The 20,094-nt window shown below is 42.0% G+C and overlaps 1 protein-coding gene across 1 annotated transcript in view; it reads left to right on the forward strand.

Annotated features, from left to right (window-relative positions):
* Window positions 1-5,347: 5,347 nt before the first annotated feature.
* SLC12A4 (solute carrier family 12 member 4) overlaps window positions 5,348-20,094 on the forward strand; it is a 53,784-nt gene continuing 39,037 nt past the window's right edge. Inside the window, exon 1 of the mRNA XM_072871768.1 lies at window positions 5,348-5,850. Within this exon, the coding sequence (XP_072727869.1) occupies window positions 5,577-5,850 (274 nt within the window). The 5' untranslated portion in view covers window positions 5,348-5,576. The remainder of the gene's footprint in view (window positions 5,851-20,094) is intronic.

Below are 20,094 nucleotides of genomic sequence, written 5' to 3' on the forward strand. Positions count from 1 at the left end.
TCCAGGGAAGCTGTACCTTGGCAGTGGCAATTTTTGTTTTATTATTTTTCTGATGGTCAGCTCTGGACTATTTGTCACCCAGGTTCCACTCTAGTGGAAAAAATATCTCAAAACAACGAATAATAGTTATGGATCCACTGCTGTGCATATCCCAGCCTTTCTCTTTACACAGTTTTAAATATCTGTATTTATGCTTTTTAAAAACATGTTGGCTTTAAAAAGTATTTAATTCTTCCAGGTATCAGGGCTTTGTGCCTAACTGTATGGGAGATAACTGAGCAGGGTTTCAGTTTCCCAGAGATTCTTTACTATGTTAGATCTATGCTGTCTATAAATCTGCAAACCTTTCCTCTAACCAACAACCCTATCTCTGTTCTAACTGGAATATATTTTTTTTCTGGGCCACTACCCTGCTACTAACTCGATGATCCAGGGTATCTCAGAAATACTTTTCATGTCATATGGTTTAGAAATTTCCCATGGTTTCAAAGCATAAGTTCATAGATTGTCCCATTGACAAAGAGGAGAGAAGCATTATACTGGTCTGTATTAACAGTAATGAAATATGATTATTATCTAAAACATCAGAATGCAGGTATTCCACTCAAGAAGTTTTATGTATTTTGGATAAACACAGTTATGGATGTTATCTCTCAGGCTTCTAGGGCAGTGCATCCTGTGCATATACCTCTAAGCAGGCCACATATTCTGCCTGGGGACATAAACATTACAGTCAGCAACAACAGCAATAACTGGGCAGGTTACTCCACCAATGAGGCATTTCAAAGCTTAATTCACAGAAAGTTAATTTAAACTTTCCACAAAGCTTTTTGAGGTATCATGTCATTATAAAGCACTCCAAACAATGTTAGGGGCAACACAATTTTACAGATGAATTAAAAAAAAAATCATCTGACTTGTAATTTTATGACATTTATTTCTAAGGATGATACTTTTTGCTTGGCCTTGATTTTCCTAGTTAGAAAAAATAAACTAGTTTATTTAAAATTAGGCATCTCCTCATGAAATTCAGGAAGAAGGGAAGATAAGAAAAGCTGTCCTCAAACACAGTTTCAGATGCTGGGTCTTCCTATCCTTAAACGAATGGCAAATCACTTTCATTGAGAAGGAGTTGAAACTATGTTACTTTTTGTTGTTTGATTGAGGTTAACATCATATCTTGCCGGTCCATAAGCTAACAATACTCCAGAGCTCATTTACAAGGGCCTTCCAATGTGTGTACTACATCCCTTTGTGAGGGCTGAGGCAGGCTGTTCCCTCTACTATATCCTTAAAAGCAATCACTAATGCTGATATTAATTTTATGTTCACTTTTTCCTAGGATGACTGTATGAGCACCACATGAGAACCTGTGAATTGCTGTCTGTCAGGGAAGGGATGAAACGCCTTGCACGCATAAGTCAAGTCTGTTTCTCTAACAGCCAATGCAGTGTGCAGTCACTATCTCATGCTGGGCTGTAAAAGCCAAGCTGATTTTTTTAATGTTTGAGTGGTGTCACCTGTAATAGAAAGTGTTCAAGGCAAACTTGACCTTGCTTGCCTGCCCTGAGGATTTATATTAGTCTCTCCAGCAGTTTACCAAACTACCCTTCCAGAAGACTCGAGTTTCTCATACAACCTTTTTCTTTGAGTCGAATGGCATAGTTGTTTACTGTAGAACTGTACTGACCTTTTAGCTGGAAACTTGTACCTATTTAAGGTAATTCACAAATACTCAGTGGCTTACTAAATAAGAACTGAACTGTGTCTTTGCTTATATGATTTGTAGGTAATAAACAAACAATTTAAAATGCAGTTCCTGATGGTGTATCAGAGAGGAGATCGTGGATTTGCTGATCTTTAGGCTGCTGATTTCACTGATGCTGTTAATGTACACTAGAGTACCGAAAATTCAGGCCTTTTCTCATCTAATAAGCCTTGATTCTACTAAGCTGATCTCAATGTTTTTCACAGTGAAACCACCAGACTTTTTCTTAGAAGTGCAGTTTTTCTCTGTTGAGGGTGGGATATGTGGTGTGTAGAGAGGAGAGACAAAAAAAGGAAATTAATATTATTCTCCCTGCTCTCTCTTTTGTTTTCACTGACCAGTCTGTACCCATATGAAACCATAATCCCAAATTCCATTTAGCTTTGTAGAAAACAGGTAATTTTCATCCCCATTATTTAATGAGAGCAATGTTGTCTCAGGTAAAGAGACAATCCTAAATGCTGTAGGATTGTAAATCATCTAGTTTCATTCCAGCCTCATATTCATATCAGACAACTTTGAAGCTTATGATGGTCACTCATACCATTCAGAAGTAAAAATCAGTATTCATACTTGGGGGCGGGGGGGGAGAAGTCAATCACCCAGGTTGAAATTTCAGTTCTCTTACAGACCAAATGTTGAACAACAAAGTTGATACTACGGGTAGATAACTTCTTATCTTTCAATATGGGCTTTCTACAAGTCAGTAAAGAATCATTGTCTTTAGACAAAAGAAATATTTTTGCTTCAATAAACTTGAATAGTTTCCTAGGGCTAAATTCTCTCCTAAGACATTTGGATATACTTTCCATTCCAGAGAGGGGAGTTGCTGGTATATGTGCATGAGCTTGATTTTATTTTTTGCCCTCATGGGGTACAATTTCAGTGCCATTGATTTCATGAAACTAAAATGTTTTGTGGTGGCATAGATGCATTTTTTTGGTGCCTAAAGAAAGACAGCTCCTTGCCATACCTGCTTTCAAAAGCAAGATGAGAAGGAAGTGCCCAGTTTAATTCTTCTTCCTTAATAAGCATGACTCCAAAAACATTAACTCTTGAGACTTACTTCTTATAATCCCTGTCTCCTTTTTCTAGGACAGCTTACTTAGACCAGACACTTTCACTCAAAAGCTTTACAAAGTGGAAAACGGGAAAGTAGAAGACAGAAGGCTAAGCATGAACTAACTTGCTTAATGGTGAGTTATCATCTTGCCCTTTTTCTATATAAAATTCTTTGCCCCCTATCAATTAATACTTAAATTTCCTGTTTCCTTGGTGGACTCTAGCTTATTAGGTCATACTTATTATGAACACTAATGAAACATAATTCAACCAAAGAGGGTTAAACAGAAAATGCTACTTTTTGGCCAATTGTTCCACTTTCCTTCGGGGGAAAAAATATTGCTGGAGAAAAGACAGTGGACTAAGTGGTGCACCAGGGTGTTTCCACTCTGTCAGAACAGCGGCTTCTAAAATTAACAGAAATGCTTTCGAGGTGATCAAAATTGGCCTAACTTGCCCACAGAAATTGCTGGTAAAACTTTACAGGCCTCAGTAGGATAGTATTTACAAATGTGCTTATTTTAGGGCTACTGGAAAAAAAAAAATCTCACCCTAGGTCTTCAAGATACCATGAGTTTTGAACAGAGAAAAATCTGGGGTTTTTTTATCTCCTCCAAACTGATGAGGCTGTTATTGAGATTCACATGGCCACATGAAGATCATTGTTTTCCTTAACAGAGCAAAGAGATCGAAGTAAAACATAGGTTATATGAAAGCACAGGAGTCTTAGAAGTCTTTCCACCTGTCTGATCAATACTAAGAGGTGTAATTGCTCTGGCTTTCCCCAGAGGTGGTCTACCAGCAAGTTTGTGTTAAGTGAACTGAGAGACCTGTACCCCCTTGGCAGCAGTCGCTCCACAGCATGGATTCTTCTTGTTTATTTCAAAACCCAACTAATTAAAGGTAGACTTATTACTCAGTTCTCATGAACAAAGCATTCTCCCTCGTTTGTCTCTCTTCTGCTCATTACACATTTTTCTTTCTCCCAGTGACCTGGCAGTTCCTTTCTCAAAAAGGCTGGACAAATTCAGAACACTAGGGATCAGGTACTTTGGAGCACAGGAAATGTCTAGTCTTACCCTCTTCCTCTGCTCTAAGCTTTATATCCTCCCACAGACTCCTATGCAATCCAAAGACAAAACTTACATCAGTACTGGATTGACTTGTCACTGGACACACATTTCTTGAGTAAGGAGCATTTTAGTCAAAAATCTACAGATCTAGTTTGAGTTGACATTCCACAGTAAAACGCACAAACCGCTCTCTAGAGCTTTTTTCTGACGATTACATAACACATTAAAAAGGGATCCTTCTATTTTCAAGGCTAGCCTTCAAACACAGACAATATATAGCATTAGCATCATGTTATGCTATTAGTTCATGTTTAAACTCCATGTGAAGGCTACCATATACAAAATGAAGGCCAAGATACCCATCGCTGGCGCCAGCTTTTTCAAATGTGAAAGCAAAATTGAATTTTGCTCCCTCAGGGACAAGAGGTTGAGAGGCAGGCGTGCCCCCAGCTTTATGGACCTGCCGCCACAGAGGCGTCCGTCCCAGCTGCTGGGGGGGGTGGCACACCCCACTGCCTCCATTAGTGGCACAAAACAATGGTGCAACCCGCCTCCCAGGCCCCTGCCTGAGCAGCAGGGCCACAGTTCGTCTGCCCTGGCGGTCTGCTGCCATAGCAACTGTCTGCTTTGCGAATAACTCGAAATACCCTTGGGTCCAGCCAGCACTCAATCTTCCGCAGTGTAGTATTTTACCCCGCGCTCCCCCACGCCTTTTGTGCAGCCATGTTTCCTGTTTCCCTTGGTCTTGCTTGGTGTACCATGTCATTTCTGAGGGTTTCACATAGCCAGAGAAGAGAGCGAGCACAAGAGAAACCGCTCTGCTGCCACCACAAACACCGGAAGTGGGGACAGCTGCTACATCTGAAGTTAACGATAACTTGCATAAAAATAAACCCATTCTCAGGGTGACAGTAGGCCTTCAATCAGTTTGTTGTTGATCAGCCGAAGGCCATGGTTTAACAGTCTGCTGGCAGTCATGACCATTTTTAATTGGCGCGCTCTGCTCCTTCAAAGCGTAGCAGGGCTCCCGGTTTATCGGCCAGCGTCTCACTTGCTGATGTCTTCCCCACACGACCCCTCCTGGGGTTTCGCGCCCACCTGGCCCCTGGCAGGAAGCGCACAGGACCCCCCCACGCCGGCAGCCGCCAACGGCAGCGCCGCTTCGCCCGATGCGGCCTCTCCGGGCCGCCCGGCCCCAGCACCGCGGATGGGCCCCCGCCCCGCAGCCGCCCCACCGGGCCTGGGCGCGGCGCGCCAACGCCCTCCCCACATCGCTCCTGCTCAGCAAATGGCGGCGGGGGGGAGGGGGTCGGGGGCGGCCCGGGGCACGGCGGAGGGAAATTTCCTCCCCGAGGCGGCCCGGCAGCGCCGGCAAGGGAGGGCCTCGGGCGGAGGGCGCCCGCCCCTCCCCGCCCCGCTCCCAGCGCGCCGCGGCGCCAGCCGCCCCCGGGCCCGGCTCCTGTCACGATGACTGCGGGAGGAAGGCTCCCCCTTCCCCGCGCCGCCTCGCCGCCTCCGGCCCCTCCTCCGCGCCCCCGCTGCTGAGCGCGCCCGCCCGGCGGAGCGACCCCCTCCCCCGTGCCCGGTCCTCGCTGCGGGGCGGCCCCGGCCTGCCTGCCCGCCCGTCGGCCCCGGGGCGGCGGCCACCGCGCCGCCCCGGCGCTCGGAGGGGAATGGGTGGAGTTGAGGAGCGCGGTTTCCTGAGAGGAAGTGACCGCACGGGGCAGGAATGCGCCGCCGGCTCCGCGCCGCGTCCCGCCTGCCTCGCTGCGGTGCCGCGGGGAGCCCTCGCCGCCCCGCCAGCCATGCCGCACTTCACCGTGGTGCCGGTGGAGGACAAGCACCGCGCCGAGTACGACAGCGTAGAAGGGCTCAGCTGGGTGGACTACCGGGAGCCGGCCGCGGCGCCCGCCGCTGGCGACTCCTACGACACTGTCAGCTCCGACGGTGAGCGGGCACGGCCGGGGCGGGGGGGCGGCGGTGCCGGCCGCTCCTGGAGGGGCCTGGGGCGAGCCTGACTCCCCCGCTCCGCTCCGCTACCGCCGGCTGCAGCAGACAAAGGCGGGACGGCGGCAGCGGCTCTCGGGGGCGGCGAGGGGCGCCGCGCCGCGAGGAGGAGCCCCCGCGGGGTCCGCCAGGGCGGGTGGTGGCTCCGCTGTTGCCGGGGCCGGGACGCGCCGCCGTGGCGAGGCCCGCGGGGAGCCCGGCCCGGCGGATGAGCGTTGTCGCCGACTGTCAGCCCTGGCGGCCCGGCCCGGGCCGAGCGGTGGCAGCGCAGCCCGCGTGGCTGCGGCGAGCGCCCTCGGGATGCGGGTGGCCGGGGTGTCCTCCCGCTGCGCGGAGGAGCCGAGCCGGGCACCCTCGGGGATCCGCCCCGGGGATTCCTTCCGCTCCGCGGCCACTTGCTGATAGCCCGGGGTGCAGCGGGGGAGCGGGGCCGGGTGTTATCGTTGCTCCCACAAACTGCAGTCTCCAGAGGTGATAAGAGTACGTAGGACGCTCAGATATTTTCAGTGTTCCACTGCCAAAATAAACGGGTGATAGAAAATTCAATTAAATTAGTCGAATCTTAGGTGATTGCTTTTCTTGCTTATGTCATCTTAAAAAATGTGCCTGCCCAGCTACGTCTCTCTCCCTCAAACTGGGCCCTTGAATACTACAGCATGTGTATTGTGTCTGTGTGGCTTTCACAACTGCTCCTGCGAGGCAGAGCTGCTTTTTGTTAGTGGTTAATTTATTCCAACTACAGAAGAGGATCACGTAAGTAGGAGGGGATTTTGGGTGGTGAGAAGTGCATTCTTTAATCAGGCAGCTAATAACAGTGCTCAGCCTGTCTTGGTGTTTTGCTGTGACTTTTAGGTATAAATCAATTTAAATACAGTGAGTGTTTCTAGTGAGAAAATGAAGGACACTTAGATTTGGAGAGTAGAGTAGTTCTGGTAAAAGGTGGTTTTAGCTCTTTGTGGGATCTGTTTCTCTTTTCTGCCTTGATTATGCTTAGTTCTGTAACCTTTAGGAAGAGGATCTTCCCATGGGCTCAGCTGGTGAGTCTGACTTGCCCTCTGTGAATCATGCGTGACTCTAGGCAACAAAAGAAAAATCAGTAAACACCTGACCTGTTCTTCCTTGCCTGTGCAGTCAAACTTTTCGAATGCAAATGTTATTGCATGCACAATAATCCCTGAAGGGAGACTGCACTGCTCAGGCCTCTGCTCAAGGAAGAGAAAAGGGTTATTTTGCTGAGTGATACTCAGTTGTCATGAGATCAAGGTCCAGTTCCTGCCTTGTCACCTTGTTCAGTTCTCTGTGAAGCTGTGCTTCAATTTCCAATATGTACATTCTTTTTTTCTTTCTTTCTTTCTTTGCATAGTTTTCAAAGGAATTTTAGATTTCATATATCAAGTAGCTTATGTAGGCCTGATGTCCATTATGTCAGTTCTTTCCAGTGTGGGTATTTTGGAATGATGAAAGGTAGGTGCTTTTCCCAACTTGTCTGCTATCACAGACAATTTGAAGCTCTAGCCCTAAAGGCTGTGCAGGGCCTTGACTTCATTTTGTAAAAAAGGTCTGTTTTACGCTCAGGTTACTTAACATACAGTTCATGTGTATGAAAGTAACATGTTTTTCACCCATCTCAGCAGGTTGGGGTGGAGACCGTATGGAGTACTTTTTCCACTAGCTAGCTTTGGCCATAGGTTGGGAAGTGCGACCTGTGGAATCTACTGCCATGGTGGGTAAAGGAAGGTCAACTCAAACTGCCTGTCATTTGGGTATGAGACTGCCTGTAGGATGTGTGCAAACAACATGCTTCCAAGATACTCAGCTCCCCGTCACAGTCTATCAGTAGCTGACGAGCTGTGATCTCTTAAGTACTGCTATTCCAGCTGCAGCACAGAACCATGCTGCTGGAAGTTAGCTGAGTCTCTTTATTTTAAAATTGATAAATATCTAGTAACATCTCTATTAATATATGGTAGTTAGTTCTGTTTCTGTTTGAACTATAACTGCCTTCTATTTTTTAATTTACTTTCACAGTAATTAAGTGGTGTTTCATATCCTCAAGGCATATGTATGAAGATATGCTGTCTTGCCTACCTGTACTGACAAGCATGTTCTTCCCTACTAGCCTTTTCTGTCTCTTTCTAGGTTTCTTGGGTTTATGGCTCCGCAGGGGGGAATCTGAACTCCCTTGTGTTATTCCTTTTGGTTTTGGTGCTTCTTTCTACGTCCTATGCAGAGTACCATAGCCTCTCATACTGGGGGAGCGTTGATAACATGACATGGTGGAGATCGAAGCTCCTGTTGAAGACAGAGTATCTTACAGCTGTTTAGCGCTGGCTGGAGCCTGCAGACTGGAGGGAAGAGAGTGACCCTCCAGAGCCTTCTGTGGCAGCTGATTACGGGGCTCATGGAGGGATTTGTTGGTGTTGGTGATGCCCCTGATTCCAGATAAGGTAAACTTTGTTTGACTTGAGTGCACAGTTTCAGAGTTTCAGGTTCTGACCCTATCAAAGTGCATACGATTCATATTGGCACTGCATGAATGCACGCAGAACTGCCTGAGCAATGCCAATTCTCCAGTCTTTACATACAATCAAGTAGCACCACCATAGTCAGTATGAGGAATTGGTTGCAGTTGTTCTGGTAAATCTTCTCCAGGGAAGATTTTATTTTATCAGCTTGCTATTCAGAATCTTATTTAAAGACTTCTTCAGATTGCTCGGTTTCATCAGAGATGGTTTAAAGTGACTCAGTAATGATACGGCCTTTCAAGAGTATGGTGGATCATGGTAACGTAACTCTGTTTATAGCTGATCTGTAACAGTGTGCAAAGTAGTGGCTTTGTTGTCCAATACTCCTTGCACAATCGCTTAGGCTGTTGCTTATGATTCTGACAGATTCTTATTTCCCTCTGACCATTTCATGCCAACCTTTATTTGTCATAGCCTTGCTTTTGAATGTTTTTTTCTGAATTTTTCCTTTATTTAGGACGTCAAGTGATATGGTGTCATCTAACACTACAGACGTGAAGCCATTCTGCCATAGAATTTCTTGTCAACCATTTCCATAAGAAGACATTAGTCAGTGTGCAATAATTTAGCCTTCCCAGATAGCTCCAGTGCTTGCTTCTGAATAAAATCAGCCTTTTTTTTCTAAGCAGGTTCCACCGACTGCCACTGCTTGTAATAGATTTTGACATCTTCCATTTAGAAAACGAAGTACAAAGAATTATTCTGTGATCCTATGATAAACATGTGAGCCCTGCTTTATGGATCGGCAGGGATGAGAAATGTGAATTTGGCATCTCTTCAGTCTTTGAAATAATGCCAGCACGTTAGGTTGGATACACAGGGTAAGAAGAGGGACATTTTTAGACACTGAATAGTGTTTAAAAAAAAACAAATAAGCTTTGCTTTAATAGGAATCTCAGCTCCACAGTGATTGCGCACCCTGTTAACCAAAGTGCGGCTATGTCATGTGTCCTGTGGGAAGTTATTTATCTTCCTGTGACTTTTGTTTGTGGAAATGAGACGCTAATCAGCTTCGTGTCGCTAACCAGCTTTGGTCAGCTGCCACCTTGGTTTTTGCCAATGAATTGCTCTGCTTATGTTCCAGTTATCACATGGCTTCCTTTCAGCCTAGAGTTTTCTAACTAGACTTGAGACTTTTTCCTCGTGCTTACAGTCTGCATCAGTATGTACAGTGCCCTAGTGCAGCAGCAAGAGATTATGCTGGTCATTTGCAATAAGCTGTTTTCAAGAAGATGGATAAAGAAAGTTCTGGTGTGATAGCAGTGCGCTTTTACTTTAAGCTTCTTCCTAGTTTGCTGCTTTTTAATACGTGGTAACTTACTAGTAAAGGTTTTAAGTCTTTTGCAAGACTTGAAATAAAGCTCGCATAAAATATAGCTGAAGGCACTTTCAATGGGGATACATAAATCATTCAAAAATTCCTTTTCAAAGCACTTAATTCTTATATGTAGGTGTTTTGGTAAAGTCCAGAAATAAGATAAAATTAGTCATATAATGAATTAGATACAACAGCTAAATAGGAGTGACAGAAACATGTGTCCAACATATTTTAGGTTGTCTTAAATTCAAGAACTTCTGCTAGCAGCAGTGTGGATAAATGGCACTGTTACAGTAGCGGTAGCAGGATATTTTTGCATAACCTCCGTAGCTTGTGCATCTTCAGCATTTTTCATGTTGCCTCAAAACTGCAGAAAGAAGTCATGGAAGAGGGAGCCTGGGGAGGAGTTGAGGCAGAAGCTCTGAATTGTTTGGGAGGAAAGAAAGTAACCTGAGAATAGAAGTACACTGATGTTAGTGAACTGTCTGTTCTGGTGATTTGTTTACTATTGTCTTGCTGAAAATGGTAGGGAGACTGCATCATCTTCAATTTAGTTGCATTTTGATGAGGAAGGGGTTTTTTTTCTGTTCTGCTAAGCTTGGCATCTGTTTTCCCTCTGTGTAAAGTTTAATGTGTAAATTTGGAGATATTAAAGGTTTTCTGTCAGTGCTAAATATGTCAATAGTTGTTCCTGTTCCATAAAGGATACTTGTGAGATACTTGTAGGATACACAGCAAAGGTTATAATTTGAAATGCAGATCCTGAAAGGCATGTTAGCAGCAGGGTCATCCTTGTGAAGTCCTGTTTTTTTTTATTTCTGTTTGTGCAATGGGCAATTAGCACAGCACTGATAGCAGTGCCAAACTCCAGAATACTTTTTTCAACAGTACAGGTGCATAGATAAGTGGACTCTTGCTTCAGATAAGGGAAGATAAGAGTGTGGTATGTGAAAAACGAGAGTGGAGAAGTGCTTTGTGACATGATTAGCTGTTTATAACTCTTAGGTAGGTGAAGGAGATGGTGTATACTTTCTTTGTAGCCTGTAAGCAAAGGGATTTCTCAGAGAAGCTCATTTTCATGGAGTACATGGTGGATACCTCAAGTTTCTTTTAGCAGAATGCAGTGTTGTAAGGTTTAATTAATCTATAAAAATCCTTGTCTAGGAAAAGGAACAAGTTCATGTTACTGTATAAACTGTTACTTTTGCTAAGCACGTCTCTCATACCTCTTCTAATTTGCGCGGTGCTTAAGACAGAGCTGGAGAGGCTGTGGCTGTCCGGTACCAAGGGAATCTTGGTGACAACTGCTGGTGGCCAGGAGACGTAGCTAAATGTAGAAAAACATGGGCCTTTTTGTGGGTTCTCTGGTATTTCGGTTATTTGGAAAAGCTCTGGGAAGGGTCTAAGTGATTTGAAAGCAACTCCTGTAACTGTGTATTTGTGGGTCTGTATGTTGCAAAAGACTAAGGGAAGATAAAAAAAAAAACCCAAACAACCCTCTGCTGGTTTTTCATAGCTGCTGATTTTGTGTGTTATGGAGATCACCTATATTAGAAGGCTAAGCAATCGCACATGAAAAGACATGGATTTTTCATCTAATTCTACCTGCAAATGCTCGCTCCTTTGGACTTGCATTTCAAATTTTGACACCCATTTCAAACTTGAGTTGAGAATAAGTTTGGGGAATTTTTTACATGCTGAAGCTGTATCTTTTTTTCAACCTCTGCACTGTTCTAAAGAAATTAAAATAATTTTTTTGTTTTCTTATATTATGTTTGTAGTACATATCTCTCTCATGTATAAAATTGATCTCTGTGTGTGTTATTCAATTTCCCCTTGCAAATTTCTTCAGTGTTTCACTTCCTTAAAGAAAATAGTAACATTTCCTTTCTTTTCCCCACTGCAGCAAAACTGAAGAATACGTTTTTGCATGCTCTTCAATGTAAAGTTTAAATTTGCCTTTTGCTCTAAAGTTCTATGTAGGATGGAGCATAAGGTAATTTGCAGCCTCATTGACTAGGAAATGTAGCCAAACATAATAAATGCTGTTCACTGAAGTTAAAGAACAACAACAACCTTGAGGAAGATCAAACTTAGTGATCACTGCTTTCTTTTTAAGTGCATGTAACAGAATGGGGGACACCCAGTGCCACAGGGAGAGAAAAGCTGCATTTGGCGAGTTTCCCCTTCCAAGACCAAGTTAAAGATTTACACCTGTTCTTGACTATGATGTAACAAATAATTTAGTGTGCAGACTGATTTATATCACAGAAAAATTATCACCAATATGTGGGAGCAAGATTTATTTGATCAGATATTTATATGATCAGGGTTTGTGTCTTCAACCTGTTGGTTCAAGGTTTTTCTTTAAATACTTTGATCTGTGACCTGAACAACAGAGAAAAAAAATGCACCATTTTAAGACATGGTCTAGCGCCTATTGGAATTACATTTTAGAGATGTTTCCATTGTCTTCGGTAACCTTTGAATCGGAAATTTTGAATCTGTTAATTGTACTAAGCTGATTCTTATTCTCACAGATAAGAAAGTTTCAGTATTTTTTGTTGTTTGATTTAGTAAAACCGCTTTCTTAATTATTAGTTTTCAATAGGCATCTGTTTAAATGATGCCAAGTGATCCCTTAGCAATGAGTAGTACTGTTCTTGGTCTTTCAGTTGAGCTGCTTTGGATGGTTTCTTTCAGTATACTTGGATTTTGTCACGCATGGAGAACTGTGCATCTTTCACAGTGGCTGATTGTATGAACGCTAAGCAAACAATATCTTCTTTATAAGCAAGCAAAATAATGAAATACCATACACAAAAAAGTTAGTCTTTTAGCAAAATCAAATACTTGACATACATTTAATGTGTTATGTCTTTAAATATAAAAAGTCCACATGACCAGGAAAAATACAACTCTTATAATGCACGTAGGGTAAACTTCTCTGGATTTTGGATGTGACAGCATTTTCTATACTGGTATGTGGTACAGGTCCCCTTTCTTCTGCCATCCTCTGCACACCTATCCGGAAGTTATTTTGTAGGCTGTCTACTGCCTATTTGTCCTCAGTGGCTCTTATTTTAAACATTGTTTCCCGAGTCTCAAACTGTCACTTCTGAACCATAAAAAGAAGTTAACCGGAGTTAATGGAGTAGCATTTCTTCCTAATAGGTCATGTAATAGGGCTTTAGATTTTGTGGTAGATATTAGGTTTGGCCTGGAAAAGACAACTGTTTACTTTCCAGCAGTCTTAATTCATGTCTGAGCAACAGAGGTATAGGTTAGAACAGTTCTGGGATACATTTTTTTCAAAATTCTTGTTGCTATTAAAGGTACTTGGTGGAATTTTTTCTTAATCATCTTTTGATCTTCATTCTGCTCTGTAGGACAGAGAGGTGGAGTTCGACTTGCAGAATAAAGCGCTAATTGCCCAAAAAGAGCTTTGACTCAATTAGCTTATGGATGAATGGGGAAGGTTGATAACTTGGCGGTTTTGCCAAGCTAGCTCTGGTTTGCTGACTGGAGGCAGCCTAAGACTTGTTGGAAATGTAAATGAAATGGCATTTTGCTGAGCAGAAGATGAGAGGCCAGTGCCAGGTGGGGCTGGGCAGCTGGGGCAAGGGGTGAGGGAGGAGACTGCCCGTACTGGTGAGGGGACAGTCATCATCCCACCTTTGTATTGGTGGTCAGAGTGCTCTGACAGGAATCCGGGAAGCTCATTTGCTTAGGGCGTGGCTTAGCAACATTTCCGAAGGTATTCAGATTCTGGGTTTGCCTAATGTCCCCTGGAAGTTTGTCCCACAGGTCCATCCCCTTGAATCGAGAATGCCTGATTTGCCCCCTTCGCCCCGCTCCACCCGAGTGACCTGCATTGTCCTAGAAGCCCAACTCTTTCATTGACACGTGGTCTATAATATAACTGGGATGTAATCCATCGATTACTTTGAAAATTAGAATCAAAGCTGGAAGCTGACTTGCAGGGAACTGTAGCAGAGATTGTATAACAAGATCCTGGGAAAGGAGAGATGACGCAGAGCTCTGTGTTTAGAGCAGAGGCACGCTGTACTATGTATAGGTTCAGGCTAATTATGCCTGAACAAAACTGTACGTGTGGTTTTTTTTCTACAGTCTAATTGCCAACCTTCATTTTCATCTCCTACCAGTAGCCAGTGATTTCTTGTGTTTATCTGAGGGATTTAGAACATCGTTCAATCATTACAGATACCTCCTTATCGTGAAGCAGGTTAGCTCATCCAAACTTTTGCCTTTCGCTTCCATGTCAAAGTGAAAAAAGGATTTTTATGGTATGCCATTAGAAGCTGCCCATTTGCTGAGCTGGAGTAACTCCTAAGGAGGGCAAACTTGCTGAGACGTGCTCTTGCATACTTTAAATTGCTGATTGCTACAGTAAACCACAATTTTTATGCCCTGGAGTATAATTGTTTTTCATAAAATTATCTATAGCAATGCTACTTTGTGTTACGACCCTGTCTCTGCTTGCAAGCTGAGCAGCCCCAAGCCTAGTTACTGTGTGCAAAGTCCACCTCTGGATTTCCATGTAGGAGGCCAGATCAGAGTCAGGACTCGGGAGTAATTCAAGAAGATGGTGTAGCTGCTGCTGTCTCTGATGGAGGACAGCACATTACTGTTTCTCCTCTGCCTTCTACCTTTGCATTCAGGACCTTTGCTTTCCTGATCCACTTCTAAATAATAAACTGAAATAACTTTTACTACTACTTGCTATACTATATATTTGTATCCAGAGCTAATGCAAAGAGCAAAGGTAGAGGTTCTTTAATAGTCTTGCAGGTCTGATTTAAGAACCTACTGCTGCCAAATATTTTTGGCTTTCTCCTGCTGAGGTTTTCACTGTCCAGTCTGTGACTTTACAATATGAAGTGTTCAGCAGCAATACCACTTGTTTGTCTCCCCCCCACAGGATCCCTTCCTTTCCCTTGATTCATATTTGTGTTCTGCACCCTGTACTGGGACATGATCTCCAGAGCACAGCTGTTTTTAGAGCATCACAAGCCAACCCTTGCCAACCTTATCCAAATTCAATTCCCACATGGATATAACATATCTTGGCTACTTTGCCTAGGCAGACACAAACCATTCACTTTGGATGTGGCTCTATGTTCTAGAGAATGTGGTGGCAGTGTCAGGCATTAATTTCAGGGACACTGCAGCCAAACATGAAGGGAGGTATAGTTGAGCTATGTTTGGTAAATCCCAATACTATGTAACCAGACAGTGGGATGATCATCTGCCGTGGGTTAAGATGTCTTTTAGTATACCTGCAGGGAGCTTTAAAGCTGTAAGTCAAGGCAACACACAATAATTTAATTGCAATATTTTGCCTTTGCCCTTTTAAGACACTGTATTCTGGACTTTGTGGTAGAAACATGTTTAGTGTGTAGGCTCACCGTTATATGTTCCTGAGTTTCTTCTGACTTAGATTCTGTTGCGTGTGCTTGATTTAATTCCTGATTGGTGGAGCAGAAGACAAGTGATCTAACGTTGCCCATTGCTCCTTGAGTTTCTGTAAGCTAAGGTGCTGTACTCATTTTGCTCTGATGCTCTTGCAAACTGATGAACTCTTTTATCATCATTTTACAAAGCCACTGTGGCTTCTCCAGATATCTGACTTCATATTGGTCTGTGCTGTGTGTTGCACAGTGTGAAATTATTTTGTGCTCTTTTGGAAGACCTGTGAGCTCTTTATAAACGTGTGTTTGAATATATGTATTTCACAAGTAATGTGGTTTGTTGCATATCATGTGCAATGTCAGAGCGCTCTCCACCCTCTAAAATGTTCAGTGGGATGGAGTGACTTCCTTTGCTTGGCGAAGTCTCGTGCTGACTTGTACTTTCTTCAAGTATTATGATCAGAGTTACAGTGAGTTTTGGCTGCTTGTAGCACTTCACGCGGAAAGGTCAGCTCTTCATTCTTGGAGCATATACAAGCTTGGCTCTTTTTTGTCTTTCTCTTTTTTTTTTTTTTTCCTTTCCTTTCTATTTTCCTTAGTTAAAAAAAAATCTCTAACACACATTTTCACATGGAACAAAGTACTTCTCAAATGTAAGAAAAATCTGATATTCAGCACTTTCTATTTGAGTTAACTGAAAACTTAATAAAACATTCAGGGCTTCAGAATAAGCTGTAACTGATTACAGATGTCTTCCTATGGTCTTCCAGGAATGGATAGTAGATATCTGTTAATGTACATTGTATAGTATGTAATACATAGAATGTACATACATTGACAGTTTCACAGTAATTAAACCTCCTTTTTCTGTTATTTTCTGTATGTCTGGAGATATTAGGCTGGTTCGTGTCTCCTCTTTTTCCACTTGTTCCCTGTAGGAAGTTTTTAGAGCTGATGGCAATATTGACTTAATGGTCACTGTTCCTATCTGCTTGTCCTCACTCCATGGTTTGTGCCTGTACAATTGTTCCTTTGGCATGTGTTAAGCTGGAGAAGGGAGCAGATATGTCTGAAATTGTGGTGTGTGTTGTGGGGGTTTTTTTGGAATTTGGATTTTTTGTTGTTATTCTCTCATCTTTCTTACTGTGCAGCCGTGGTCAGCTGAACAGGTATAGGGCTGAAAACAATTTTCCGTATTTGGTATCAGAGAGAAAGGTGAATTGAATATTGGATGGAATCTGCATGCTGGTCTCATAGATGTATGTTGCTGTCTCAGAGAAAGTGAGAACATTTTACAGCAAGGTAAGAGGCTTCTCCTGAGGCAGGGAAAATGCTAGAATGCTTCTCCCTATATTTTAATACAGGGAGTGCTGTATCTGAGGTGCCTTCATGCATGTGAAGGGACGGAGTGTCAGGGAGGATAGTTGTGAGAAATTATTTGGAGTCGTTCCACATGAAAGAACCTCTGAAGTGGATTACAGTGAAGTACAAAGGTTGTTTTTATAGTGTTTTTTTCAGCTGGCAATGGCAAGTTATATTATGAAAGCTCCTAAGTGATGTGAGTTCCTAAATCCAATTTCTCAAAAGTGACTTGGCATCTTTAATTACATAGGCATTCTTGGGGATTGCACCTACTGTATAATGTAGATAAGTCTCAGTGTGGTATGTGCTGATATCCAGAGGACCTCCTTATGAATGAGCAGAATGGAGTGGCTTCTGGTAATTATGAAATACTTAGAATCATTAAGTTAGTATTTATTTATGTATCTTATATAAACCTCCATTTCATCATGCTGATGCTTTTTTTTTTTTTTTTTTGTGATCTTGGATATGATTTGTCCATTAATGGGTAATCATTTTAAAAAGTATTGAAGATGGAAAGAAATACATCACTGTTTTCACTTGAAAGCTGAAATGCCTGGAGGGCTAACGTCACAGAGCTATACTTTTCGTAGCATTAGCAGGTTTAAAACGCTGTCTGATTCCACACTCAGCAAGCAGGAGATCTGTGGCACAAACTTTCCTGAATAAGTGTGCAAACAGCTGGCAATGTGCCTTTTAAATGTGGCTGGGTTTGGATTTCACAAATAGCATTTTCAGTAAGATCCTGACATTTGTGTATTTTCTCAGTGTTGAAAGGATTATAATACCAGGATTATATCAGTGTCGGCTTAGCTTTCTGTAAGAAACCCTTTTGCTTCCTGAAAGAGATCAGTCCCATTCAACATTGCAGCCAGCAGTCAGTTTGTCAGAGGAGGGAGAAAAAAGTTCTTTTGGGAATACAATATTATTAAGCTTGTCCGATCCTCAGGACTTCACAGAGAAGACAATTACTAAAGCATGTACTAAGAGCAGAAAGAAGAATAATGGTAAACCAAATTACTGAAAATGGCAAAGAGCTATTGCTAAAGGGTAAGTACGTCATGTTGATATTAATATCTACAAAGGATTATAGTGTTCTCAAACTATCAGTGTATCTTAACTGAAGAATAAAACCATTGCGTTTTCTGAAACACAGGATTATTAAATTGCTAAATCCTTTGAGTTGTGTAGTATCAGTCAGCTTGAATGGTAAAGCTGTTCTCTAATCTAGTTTTGCAAAGTACAGTAGAAGTTTGATAGTAACTTACACACGTTTATCTAGGAATAAATCAAAGATCTGTGCTTAATTGTACACTTAATTCTGTACTCTGGTGCAGCCTAACTGTTGCATAGGTTGTTGTCTGGGAAAGCTTTGGCTGTTTCTTTCATGCAGAACACAAACAAATGCAGTCTTTAGAACTCTGAAGTGTTTCAGAGGAACTAATATATTATCAACAATACAGCCTTTTAATTTACTTTTTGGTAAAACTGCTTTGTTTGTGTCACTTTTGTAGACGCCAAAGCTGTTGCTGATTATAAATATGTACATGGTATCTGCAGTGTAGCGTGTAATGAATTTTAAGAAGCACACCTTTACTTGTCGGATAAAATTCAGTAAACTCAAAACTTTAATGACGGTGTCAATTTAACAGTGAAGTAAATAATGTTATGTATTAGTCTTAAAATGGTGAATGAACATGTTATATTCTTAAAATACCCATGAATGTCAATAGTTTGGCCTTAAGCTGCAGTTTCTGATGGAAGCGTGTGTCTGGGTCTGGCATGTGAGAGCTCAGTGTTGTCAGTGTAACGTCAGATAGTTTGAGCCTGTGCTTAAAGTACAGAGGATCTCTTTGCTGCCTAAAAGCTATCCAGGTAAAGATCTGTCCTTTCAGTCTGCTATTCTTTCCTCACATACAGCCTTATTGTTGCATGGGTGGTTACGTAGTGCAGCTTCGGCCTTTATTTTCATAAAGTATGGGGTCAGCCTGGAATTTACAGTTCATGCTTTCTGCCACCTTCAGTGAAAAAGACCTCGTAGCCCAAGGTCTTAAGTGAACTGGCATTAACAGATTTCAGTTAGTTATTTCATTACCGATGCCTAGTTTGTAATGTGAATGAGTTTTATCTAACTAGATGCAATACCATTTATTTCCTGTTACTCCTATTTCTGATGTAAATATAATACTCCTAATAAAAAAAACCCCCTACAACACCTTCCCCCCAGCCCCAAGAACTTAGTAAAGTTTTCAAAATATTCTGAGAACTGTTTTTTCTGAGCTTGGAACGTCACTATCAATCTTTTGCTACTGTAAAATAATGAAATTCTCATTTTCAGTTTTGAAAAAACTGGAAGTTAAATCTTAAATCCTGACTTTCTGTTTTTGCATGAGAAAAGTGCTTTGGATAATATTGACTACTTTGTAGCTAAAGTGAAAATAAGTATTCCTCACTAAGAGATTTGTGATGTCAGCTGCCTGTTCTGCTGCCATAAATGAGTTTGTAATCATAATTTTCATTTCAGAAATGCTTCGTGTTTCTGGCTAGCTGTGTGTTGTCCATGGAGAAACAAACATTTCTAATAGGCTGTCCTTTAAAATTATTATTATTTTTAAATAAGATCTCTACTTTGGACTGTTACTGACATTGGATTAGGATTTTTGCGAAGCAGTTGAAAGTGAGTAATTTAAGAGAAGAAGCAATATCTGATTTCTGTTTATGAAATTTATAGATAATGATCTCTGCAAAAATATAATTGTAAAGTGAATAATTTGTTATAGTCTTCCGAATGAAGCAAGAAAGAGGTTTCATAACAGTTCTGAGAGTGAATAAGAGTTTTGTTTCTCCTACCCACATGCGAGGAGTCACATAAGTAAAGTATATAAGCAGATTTAGAATGTATTTGAAATCAAATCATCATCTACATGTTTCTTAGGTTATCTTAATATGACAGTCTCTTGATATACTTCAACAATATTCTTAATGCTTTGCTGCTGAAATGTGGAGATATCGGGGTTCTTGAACTACTAGGAAAGGCCAAGAAACTTGTTTAGGGTTTTCTGTTCTTCAACAATACCCAGTTCTGCAAAACTTTACTGCTGGTGGCAATGAGAAGAATGTTATCTGCAGCCTTTTGGAGGGAACCAAGTTTTATCTCACAATATGAGTGCTTGGGAAAGTAGTATCATTGTTAACATCTGGAAAGTGCTTTCTCAAGAACTGTGTTAAAACAGTTTATTTTGTAGGAACAAACAAACCAAACCCCCAAAGTGTAATAAAAATGGACGTGGACAGCTTTTTATATTAAAACTTAAGGCTGTGAACAAATGTCTTCAAAAATAACGTTGTGACTAATAAAATTACCTGATTATGCAAGGAATAAATATTTTACCTGCAAATAATTTCTGTTTGCAGCAATCCCACTGTTCCTCTAACTTTTTTTTCCTGTAGAATACCTATCTTGGGTGTATTCATTTGCTTCTAGGTCTTGTGAGAACAGTAAGTGTAGCAAACCTATTTTGTCTTTGTGGTCAAAAAATCGAACTGA

Source organism: Ciconia boyciana, chromosome 9 (assembly GCF_034638445.1).
Source record: "Ciconia boyciana chromosome 9, ASM3463844v1, whole genome shotgun sequence".
Classification (NCBI taxonomy): Eukaryota; Metazoa; Chordata; class Aves; order Ciconiiformes; family Ciconiidae; genus Ciconia; species Ciconia boyciana.